This window comes from Anopheles arabiensis, chromosome 3, assembly GCF_016920715.1.
Source record: "Anopheles arabiensis isolate DONGOLA chromosome 3, AaraD3, whole genome shotgun sequence".
NCBI lineage: Eukaryota > Metazoa > Arthropoda > Insecta > Diptera > Culicidae > Anopheles > Anopheles arabiensis.
Window position 1 is genome coordinate 93,881,627 of NC_053518.1, and position 10,461 is coordinate 93,892,087.

The 10,461-nt window shown below is 54.7% G+C and overlaps 3 protein-coding genes across 8 annotated transcripts in view; 2 read left to right on the forward strand and 1 right to left on the reverse strand.

Moving 5' to 3' along the window:
• Positions 1-8,453, forward strand: part of LOC120905047 — a 63,870-nt gene extending 55,417 nt beyond the window's left edge. For all 6 annotated transcript variants that reach the window (XM_040315694.1, XM_040315698.1, XM_040315696.1 and 3 more), the window contains 4 exons: positions 1,076-1,277; positions 3,051-3,415; positions 3,495-4,122; positions 4,199-8,453. In XM_040315694.1, the coding sequence (XP_040171628.1) occupies positions 1,076-1,277; positions 3,051-3,415; positions 3,495-4,122; positions 4,199-7,563 (4,560 nt within the window). In that variant the 3' untranslated portion in view covers positions 7,564-8,453. The remainder of the gene's footprint in view (positions 1-1,075; positions 1,278-3,050; positions 3,416-3,494; positions 4,123-4,198) is intronic.
• LOC120905051 lies at positions 825-2,679 on the reverse strand. Its single transcript, XM_040315703.1, has 2 exons — positions 1,772-2,679; positions 825-1,449 (listed from the first exon to the last, which is right to left on the reverse strand). The coding sequence occupies exons 1-2, from the start codon at positions 2,062-2,064 to the stop codon at positions 1,329-1,331; spliced, it is 414 nt and encodes a 137-aa protein (XP_040171637.1). The 5' UTR covers positions 2,065-2,679; the 3' UTR covers positions 825-1,328.
• A 681-nt stretch (positions 8,454-9,134) lies between the features above and the next one.
• On the forward strand, positions 9,135-10,430 carry LOC120905049 (trypsin epsilon-like). Its single transcript, XM_040315700.1, has 2 exons — positions 9,135-9,217; positions 9,278-10,430. The coding sequence occupies exons 1-2, from the start codon at positions 9,136-9,138 to the stop codon at positions 10,039-10,041; spliced, it is 846 nt and encodes a 281-aa protein (XP_040171634.1). The 5' UTR covers position 9,135; the 3' UTR covers positions 10,042-10,430.
• Positions 10,431-10,461: the final 31 nt, after the last annotated feature.

The following is a 10,461-nucleotide window of genomic DNA, read 5'->3' on the forward strand; positions in this document are numbered from 1 at the left end:
TCCCGAAATGTGTGTGTGTGTTGTGTGATATTAGTGATTTGTGCATCGATAGCCGGCCAGTTCGCGGGTTCGTTCGGGAACACTGGTGCTAGTGGCGTGGTGGTGTAGCGTCGCGGTACTGTGTGCACTAATGTCTATAATTAGATGAATTTATTTTTATTTAACTCACTCTTCACTCTGTAGTGAGAAATTAAACAACCCAAGAAGGGGGTGGGGTGGAGGATGGTGTCCGAGCTCGAAGCAAAGACGGTGGATCAGAGACAGTGGCTTCTTCTCGGGGCACACAATTCAGCAAAGCCGGAGTCGCTCTCGCTTTCTCTTGAGAGCGAGCACACATTTAGCTCGATTCGCTTGATTGTTCCACTAATGGGATCGTTTCTTTGTGCGCGCGGCATCGTTTAGTTTTATTTTGTTGCGTTTGTTTAGCTTGCTTTTCCATAAACAACACCCTCTTGGTTAGCACGCACATTTTTATAGCTATTAATTGCAAGAACGAATCATTTGGGCATTTTTTTTAATGAAAAAATGCATTTATTTCGGGGAGATTGGACAAAAAGCTTATTTTAATTAATTTTGTGAAAAAATGATACATAAGATTCCTACTCGAATAAATTTTCTTGCTCTGTGTGTAGGGGTAGCTCAGTTATGCTCAAAATGAAACTGTGTCTTGGCTGTGTGCGCATTACAGCGCGTTCCACTACTCGCCGCTAGATGGCGTTGTAACCCGAACGCCGGAGCTCTGAGTAGCTGAGCTACACATAAATGAGCTATTTTGTAAATGCATTGAATATTTCGTTCGAATGCATTAAATCTTCACACGGCACTGTCAATTTCGGCAGAATTTATTTAATAAAATATAAAACAATGTTGAGCTGTTATATAAAAATCTCATCAAAGGTTAAAAGCTACTATAATCATCTGTAAGAATCAGGTGCAGTGTAAATGCAATGTTTGCTCTCTCTCTTCGAAAGTCGCCCACCGTAAAGCTAGTGTTAAGCGAGATGGCCTTTTAATCAATCGTGTGTAATAATAGTAATTCCATTTTTTCCCCCTTTTTCCATTTTGCTCTCTCCAGGATGAGGTGCTGGCGATCTCGGACAAGGTGATACTGCGGGCCGAGGATCTGCTGAACTGGATCGACACCGAGCAGGAGTGGAGCTGGGGCCTGCTCACGCTGTACGACGAGCAGAGTGCCAAGGATTGCCTCGGGATGACGCGACACCTCAGCAAGAACTCATCGCTGGACTTTGGCGATGTGGACAAGGAGAAGCATTCAGGTTAGCATTTGCAGAAGGAGGAGGAGGTGATGGAGGAGATCCGCACGCTCTCTAGATCTCATTATCGCTTCCGAAGTGGTGGTGCTCGATCGCCGCCGCCGTATCGTTGGTGGACTCGTACGCGTTTTCCAGCAGCTCGCAGCACACTTTTTCGCGGTGATGGCAATCGCGGCTAGCAAGCAAACGAAACGGACAGAGGAACACACATCAGTAAAGAGGAGGGATGAAGAAGAAGAAGAAGCAGCACAAAGGGTGTATAAATGTAGCACAAATCAATTAGACGATGGTGCGTGCGTTTCGGAAAGATAGCGCAGAACACACCGCCACCGTCAGTGTCTTTCGGGGTGGAATTTCACTCACTCTCTCCCGGCGGAACGCGTCGAAAGTTTTGTTGTTTTTATGGACGACCCACGGGGGCTATAAATATAGGGGCGCTGGTTGATTCGAAGCCGAGCGTCCCGGAGAACCGTTCTGCACAGGGTAGTACTACTCACTTGGATAGATAGAAGATGTTGCGCGGTACGCGACACCGATACCGCAGCATGCACTCGCACCGCTTGCGCAGCAGAATGTCCTCCTGGATGATCGTGCTGACCTCGTACAGGTTGGGACCGATCTTGCGCTCACCGACCGATTTGTAGAAGGTGCGGTGCCGTGGAAAGGGCAGCTTTATCCCGGCATAGATCATACTGGCGTCCACTCCGACACTTTCTTCCAGCTGCCTATCCGCGAACAGGACAAACAGCGCCACTCCCACCAGGACACACAGTCCTCGCACGCAAGCCATGGGGGAAAATCGGGAAAATCTCTTTTTTGGGGGGAGAGACACGCACACGCACCGCGCCGGTACTGTTTTGTTGTACGCGCGCACACAAACTGACGACGGGCGTGAATTCGCGCATCCAGCGGTCTATGAAGCGGTGTAGCGTTAGACGACGACGATGACGACGATGGGGTTGTTTTTTTTTTTCGGCGGGGTCATATGTGTGTGTGCGCGCAGTTTGCCGAAAACGCCAACGCCAGTGTTGCTCGAATTCCGCGGCCCTCGTGCGCGTTCGTGTGGTGGTGCGATCGGTGTTGTATTGCCGCTTCAAGCAGGGTGGGTGGGTGCTGCGTTTGAATGTGTGTATTGTGTTTGAATGTAGCGGAAGGGGGGCTGTGTACGGCAAGCTAGAAGCTAGAATTTAATGCACAACACGAGCACTAACGTTACTTGCTAACAGAATCCTATCTTTCCGGAATGTGTGCCCCGAAGCAACTTCTTCACCAACAATGAAATGTGATTTCAACCTCACACCGTCATCTTTGCGTGCTGCGAAACTGAGCCAATGTGTGTAGCCGTAACTGCGCCTAGACAAGGCCGCGCACGCCCAACACCAAGACGCTCTATCTCTCCCCCACTCTCCTGGAACGGTAGGCGTTGATCGCGCAAACACACCGTGTGTTTGTGTGTGTGTTGGTGCGGTTGACGGAATGCTTGATCAGCGAATTTTATGCCGGGCCTCTGTGTGTTGCGGACAGCGGAGACGGGTGTTTATTTTACTGCTGGTGTGAAGTATACAGTGTTGATGATGATGATGGCGTGATAGGCCCCGGCTCTGATCGCGCTTGGAACGGGAGAAAGATGAGCGACGACACTGCGAACTGCCAAATTTAACGTCTTCAACACGGGAGGGGAGGCCGCGATAGACAGTATTTTGCCAACGGCAGTGGATGATGGACGAATCACTAACCTTGAGCTGTGTGTTTGTCTCGTCCCGGCTTTCCAAACAGGTGAAAACATTGTAACGAAGGTGGCAGTGCTGAGCTTTTCGCGCTACTGCCGCTACCGGTCGATGCTGAAGCGGCTCGAGGGCGTGCAGGACGCGTGGCTGCGCAGCACGCTGGTGGCCAATCTGAGCGGGTTCGTGGCGCCCGTCCCGAACATGCGCATCATGTTCTGCAAGGAAACGTTCGACTATCCCGAGCTGGAGACGCACGAGCTGCTGTGCAATCATCTCGCGCCCAAGCTGAAGGGCCGGCCGCGCGGCAAGCGGAAGAAGACGCTGTCCGACTCGTCGCAGTACACGAAGAAGGAGGGCTGCTCGGACGAGAGCGAGTCGAACGAGTCGGACATTTCCGATTACTCCTACAGCAAGGTAATGGAGGTGGCGCGGTAAAAGGGCCCCCAAAAGATTTTATTTTATTTGAAATGTTTAAAACTTCTATTTCTTTTAGGTATCTCCTGGCAAGAAGGTGATCGATCTCCACCCAACGCCACGGTACAACCCGCGCCCGTCGCGTGGCTCCTCCCAAACGAAGCAGGAACCGATCAGTGTCGTCATTTCCGCCTCGGCCGGCACGGTCAAGCCGAGCGCGGGCAGCAACCATCTGTCCCAGCGCAATCGCTCCAAATCCACCTCCAAGGCGCCAAAACCGTCGTCCAAAAAGTCGTCGAAATCGAAACCGGGCCGCAAGCCGGGCCGTGGCAGCAGCAACAACAACAACAACAACGGGGGCGGCAAGAAGTCGTCCTCCTCTTCCTCCAACTCGTCGCTGGCGGCTGCGGGCGGTGCCGGCGAGTCGGAGGAGGACGAGGAGGAGCCGGACGAGGATGGGGAGGAGGATGGTGGTGGGTCGTCGTCGACGCGCGGCGCCTCGAAGGATCGCGACCGCGAGGAGGACGCGGACGAAGACGAGGAGGAGATGGACTACGAGGAGGACGAGGAGGAGGAGGACGATAATCTGTTCCGGGTGAACGATCGGATGGGCTCGGCGGAGCGGGAGTTCCTGCAGCGGTTGCAGGAGTTCCTCGATCCACGGGCGCTCCAGTACGCGGACAGTCAGGCCGCAACGCTGAAAAATGGTACGGAAAAGCGTAACCCGTGCATTTTCTGGTACTAATTGCAATTGTTTTTTTTGTGTTTTCCCCCGTTTTCCAGTGAGCTTGTACGCGGTGTACGTGAAGGTGCAAAAGATCGGTGGCTACAGTGCGGTCACCGACAAGGAGGTGTGGAACCAGCTGCTGCAAGGCACGGGCGCGGAGAATGGCGTGCTGAGCCGGAGAAAGTACGAGAAGATTGTGCTGCCGTTCGAGAAGCATCTGCGCGAGCTGGCTGGCGATCAAGAGTCGGACGTGAAGCGCGACACGGCCCTGCTGCTGCTTGGGGACGATGAGCTGGACGCCAAGCTGCGGCTGTTGCGCGATGTGAAGGTGGAAAAGCGTGATCCGGACAGCAAACCGCACGAGCTGGCCGAGAGCAACGGGTCCGCCGGGCTGGACTATACGGTGAAGCGGGAGCTGGTGGAAAAGGAGGATAGCGCATACGGTGGCGGCGGCAAGTGTGCGGTGAAGGAGGATAGCAATGGAGCCGGCGGTGGCAGTCCGAACGGTGGCGTGCATCTCGGCATGTCGCCGGTGTCTGTGCCGCTGACCGTTATCGTTCGGCCGAATTTGGACGAGAAGGATCAAAAGTCGTCCCAGATACAGATCAAGCAGCCGCACACGACGATCACAGTGCACCAGACCACGATCCATCCGCACAGCGCCAATCACCATCACGCCGGCCAGCCGAACAGCAACCACCATCAGCCGATCAGTGACCAAAGCCCGCAGCACATCACGAACCAGATCCAGATCACGAATCAGATTCAGATCCAGCAGATCACGGTACAGTCGAACGATAAGAATGGATCGGGCGGCGGTGGCGGCGCTGGTGGTGGTGGGGTAGGATCGGGCGCTGGCAGTCCGAACGAATCGACGGGCCAGTTCAAGTACAGCTTCAAGCAGGACAAATCCGGCCAGGAGCTCAACATTGAGCCGGCCGCAACGACGCCCAAGTCCGCGTCGGCGACGATCGCTTCCGGTGCAGGGTCGCCGTCGGAGGGGGCCTCCTCGCTGAGCCTGTTCCCGTTGAACCGGCAGGGCACGGATCCGGACCTCACGATCAAGGAAGTGTCGGTGTGTCCGACCAGCGGTACGCTCTCGATCACGTCCAGTGCGTGTGTGCCGACGACGCCGTCCAAGACGAGCTCGCTGCGCCACGTGCGCATGAAGAACGATCGCAAGGGCGCCGGGGGGATGATGATGGAGGCGGGCGGCTTCATGGGTGCTAGTCAGAAGGAGAACATTCCCTTGCTGGGTGGAGGCGTTGGCTCGGCAAGCTTGTTCGGCGGTCAGAGTCTAACAACGATCACTCCGATCCCGGCGAACATGATGATGGCGGGCGCATTCCTTGGCCACGGTGGCCCTGTGCCGGTTGGAGCGGGTGGATCCATTTCCACGGGAAGGTCGGCGCTGGATCAAGATCACAGCGGCAAGCAGCAACCGATGACTGCACCGGTCGCCACGGAAGTCATCGATCTCGTCGACAGTGACAACGAAAACGACAGCTCACCACCGGCCGGCGCGTCGTCCGCGAATCGGAAGCAGGCGGGACAGGCGATGCGACCCATTCCCTCGCTGCTGCCACCGATGAAGAAGCGCAAGCTGGACATCCTGCGCGAGGGCGGCCTCGAGGTGACGCCGATCTCGAACGGTGCCAGCATTTTCTCCAGCCTCGGCAAGAGCCCCGGTCCGCCGAACCCGATGCGCATCAACATAACGGCGGAGCTGAACACGACGCCCCAGCGGCCCGAGCCGCCGAAGCGCAGCGACCACGCGCCCCGCAAATGCATTCCCACGCCGCTCGAGTTCCAGACGCACTGCATGTACACACGCACGGGCAAGATATTCGGCGACCCGAAGGAGCTGGTGCCTCCCCGGGTGCCTGCCCCCGCGCCGGATCTGCTCGATCTGACTGGCCCGCGACCGGTCGGGCTGATGATGGGCGCGATGGACAGTGCGGCAAACCTTTCCAACAAAGGACAGCAGCCGCCGATGCCCGTGATGGATTTCTCTAGCAACGCGCGGCACACCAATCGTACGGGGCCAGCGTCCCGGACGGCGCCCAGCCTGCAGATAACGCTCGTACCCGGGCCGACAAACAGCCACGGCTCGAGCGGTGGTATCGGTGGCGTTGCTCCTGGCATGGGTGGTGGACTGCCACCGATGATGACGCCGTTGAATATTCCAGTTCCAGTGCCAAGTCAGCAGGTGGCCGCCGCCGCAGCAGCAGCAGCAGCAGTGACCTCATCCACCGGTGCGATGGGACACAAACCGAAATCGAAAGCGTACGAAATAGTGCCATTAAGAGACGGTGGTGCTGGCGGTGCGGCGGCACCGATGAAAGAACCGAGCCCGAAGGTCACGATCGGTCCCTCTTCCGCGTCCTCCTCGTCGTCCGGTTCGACCAACGGTACCATCATTCCGCCACCGCCACCACCGACCGGACAGCTCGCCGGACTGATGGGACCGGGCACGTCGCCGAACAATCTGCTCGAAACGCTCGCCAACCTGCAGAAGGTGAACCCGGACCTGATGGCCAGAATACTGTCCTCGTCCGGCATCTCCAAATCCTCCATTCCCGGGCTGACGCAGCTGCTAGGCACGCTGGCCGACCAGTCGCCGCTCGCTCCACCGGCGGCCAAGAAGACGCAGCGGCGCAGATCCAACTCACAGGCTGCAGCGGCGGCCGCTGCCGCTGCTGCGGCTACCTCGTCCAGCCCCATACCTACCGCCCCTTCGCCCGGCCTACCGCCCGGAAGCATACCGCCTCCGGCCGGTGCCAGCAGCAGTATTCCGTCGCCGAACGCCACCACCTCCATGCCACCGTTCCCGATGCCGCCGGGCAGTTTGGGCCTGGTACCGCCCTCGATGCTGCACTCGTCGAACTCGCCGTCCCCGCAGCACCATCCCCCGCAGGCGGACTCGCCCACGTCCGCCAACCATCCGCTTAGCCAGCAGATCAAGCTGCTGCAGCAGGTGCAGCTACAGCAGCAGCAAAAATTCCTCCAACAGAAAGCCTCCGAGGAGCAGCAAAAGCTGCACATGTTGGCCCAGTTCTCTCAGAAACAGCAGCAGCACCAGCAACCGCAGTCCTCTCCCAGCCAGGGATCGCCAGTGTCGCCGGTGTCCACGGTCGGGGCCGGCTCGCCATTGCCCGGCACGCCACCGCTCGCGATGCCACCGTCGCCCGTGTCGGTGCCACGCATTCCCGTTGTGCCACCGCCGTCGGCAGCTGCGGCGGCCGCCGCCGTACTGTCGGGGCTACCGCCCGGAGCAGGCGCACCCTTCCCGCCACCGTTCGATCCGATCTACCTGCAGCTGTACGCGAACCCGGGCCTCTACCTGCAGAGCCTGCCGCCGGAGCAGCTGCTGCAGCTGTACAAAAACCTTCCGCAGGGCATTCCAATCACCAAGAGCTAGTCGGTCGGGGCGTCGACCGAGTCGTGCGGCATAGAGCGGGTCGCGCCGGCTCAACCCCGGTGAACAGTAGTGGAAGAGAAGGAAGAGTAAAGAAACATCCCGTTTTGCCCATTTTGTGTTCCTTAGAAGATTGAGCATGCGGAAGCGGAAGCAGTAGTAGTACGCTTCCGCAGTGATGATTGTTTTCGTATGTGTGTGTCTGTGCGTGTGCGCGAAGTGTGTGTCTGTGTGTATGTGTGTCCCTCTGCCGCGACTAGATGTATCCCCCCCCCTCCCCACGCAATGATTGTTTATTCTTTTGTTTTTAAGTTTTCACTATGCCTCTTGAAGGATATAGACCTAGGCCACGTGGTTTCGTTTGAATTATTTGTTATTTAGGTAAAATTAGTAAGAAAAATGGTTAATTTTTGAAATCACGCTATGATCACGATAATGAAGAACGAGAAATTCCCGTTCTCCCAAGTGCAGGAGAAAGAACGGGGGAATTGCATTCTCTTTTGTACACACTGTAACAAATCAAAGCTAGTAGGAGTAATAACACCGCATAACATTGAGCGCGTACTGTAGCGAAATATTCATAATTACTGAGCAAATTGAAAGTGGTCAAGTGAAAAAACAAAACTAGAGAAAGGGAATTTCGTTTGCTTGCTACTACTAGTGGAGGCGTGCGCTAATTAAGTAGAATTAAATGGAAATATGTACACGATGGTACCCGAAGCCGGCAACCGCGAGTGGCTGTAAATGTAAGCAAATGCAGCCAAGTGTGTTTGGGTGCAAAACACTAACAAAACATGATACGAAATGAAGAAAAACAAAAAACAAAACGATTTAAATTGTATATGAACCAACCGGAGAACGAAGGCGCCAGAATACGATTGAGAAATGAAGAAGCACGTGTTGCAGCTTTTCCGCATCCGTTTGTCATATTGTACGAGTGGATGAAGCGAGTGAGGAGGATGCGATGATAGTAGGACGCAAAACAACAGGCCATACATGCATACTATGCGAATAATAGTACTCTTTCTCTTCAACCGCTGCCCCTATTTCCATGTCCATACATTACGCCACAACACAAATACAAACGCCACAACAAGTAGTAGTAAAGCCTGTAGAGCGGGCGTTTGTGGAATAATTGAAATACTACGCAAGAAGCTATTTTCTTCAACTCTTTGGTGTGTGTGTGTGTGTGTATAGAAAGCAAGACAAAAAGCATCCTTTAAACGCGATGGTCACAGGAAAACATGCGTGTGTGTGTGTGTTTGTGGTGGTACAATAAACCGAATGCGAACTAGAAGATATTTGTTAAAAACACACACGATCGTACGATACCACAGTAAAAAAGCAGCAAATGATATCCTGCGCAAGGTGAGAACCGTGTGCAGCGAGAAAAAGGGCAAATAATAAAAAAAAAACCCGTAATAAGCAAACACATAACAAAGGTGAGAGTGTTAATTAATGGATGTTGTTTCTTGTTTTGTTGATAAAATGTTGAGAAAACGGTTTAATTAGTTTTTCCCTGCACCTTCTCACTTTTATAAAGCGGTCAAATAACAGGGGCCCGAGTTCTTTGAAATGTTTCAGCTCAAAATGTGTTCAACGTTGACCGCGCTTGCACTAGCTTTAGTTGGGGAAATTGTGCTGGTGAAGGCTATATGTACACGAGCGCTTCCCGCTTCTTTCTCAGCTTCTACTAACCCGAACTTTTCCTTTGCAGACATCAAACCGGACGTAGCCAACGGTGGCGATGTAACGGAAAACAGTTTTCCCTACATGGTGCAGATCCAACAGTTTATGGTGGTTAGCTACGTGCATCACTGTGGCGGTACGCTGGTAACGTCCCGCTGCATCCTTACCGCGGCACACTGTGCGGTGGAGTCGCTGAAGCTACGCGCGATCGCCGGTACGGTGTGGCGCGATTCCGAAACCCTGGGCCAGCGGAGACCGATCGTGCGGCTGCTGGCGCACGAAAGCTACGTCCAGGACGGTACAACGCAACCGTACGATATCGCGCTGGCGCTGGTGGAGGAACCGTTCGATGTGGATGGTCGGGCGATAGCGGTCATTGCACTGATGCCGGACTATTACGACCCGCCCGGGGTGATGGATGTGCTCGGGTTCGGCAAGATCGATCATGATGACACGCTGCCCGATCGGTTGCGGGTGGTCGAGTGCAGGCTGCATGACGTCGAGGACTGCCAGAAGCATCCGTCCGAAGGGACGCTGTGCGTGGGGAATCCGGGTGCGACCGCCTGTCAGGGTGATTCCGGTGGGCCCGTCGTCGGACGGATCGATGGGTCGGATTGGTTGGTCGGGGTGGTATCGTTCGGTATGAAATCGTGCGGCACCGGACCGATCATCTGTACCGATGTGCACTTGTACAGGGAGTGGATCGGGCAGAGAGTGTTTGATTTAAGCGTGTGGAGCGAGGAGAACGAAGCCGACACAATGATTGATGTGTATGTTCAGCATTACTTATAAATACATTTATTGGTACAATCTGCTGGCGGTGACGGTTCGGCGGCCCCTTCACAAACACAAACCCTCTGCTGCTCAGTGGAGCGACAACTACACCACGGCTGCGCGTGTAATTGTTAATTGTAAAACAAGCAATTCGACAGCACCACAAAACACAACACTCGAATCGATTTAAATTGCCGACGATTCGGCACAATACAAACGGGCCTACCAAAGGACATCGGGACCATTTTCAGCGGAATGTCCTTTTTACACACGCCGTGGAAGAGGACATCACCCGGTAACGTAATTAACCGCATCGTAAATGCCTCACCGAGCAGCTGCGTGATATAAATTAAATAAAGGAGCAAAGGTGGGTCATACGACCTCCTCCCCCCCTTCCAACCACAGAACAGCTGAAAGTTCAAACAGATATTTGATCGG

Bases quoted from the DNA above. Each gene is read 5' to 3' on its own strand.
- LOC120905049 (XM_040315700.1), top strand. From the start codon at position 9,136: ATGTTTCAGCTCAAAATGTGTTCAACGTTGACCGCGCTTGCACTAGCT. The intron at 9,218-9,277 runs GTACACGAGCGC...TTTCCTTTGCAG, and splicing joins TGTGCTGGTGAAGGCTATAT to ACATCAAACCGGACGTAGCC.
- LOC120905051 (XM_040315703.1), bottom strand. From the start codon at position 2,064: ATGGCTTGCGTGCGAGGACTGTGTGTCCTGGTGGGAGTGGCGCTGTTT. The intron at 1,450-1,771 runs GTGAGTAGTACT...TTTGCTTGCTAG, and splicing joins AACATCTTCTATCTATCCAA to CCGCGATTGCCATCACCGCG.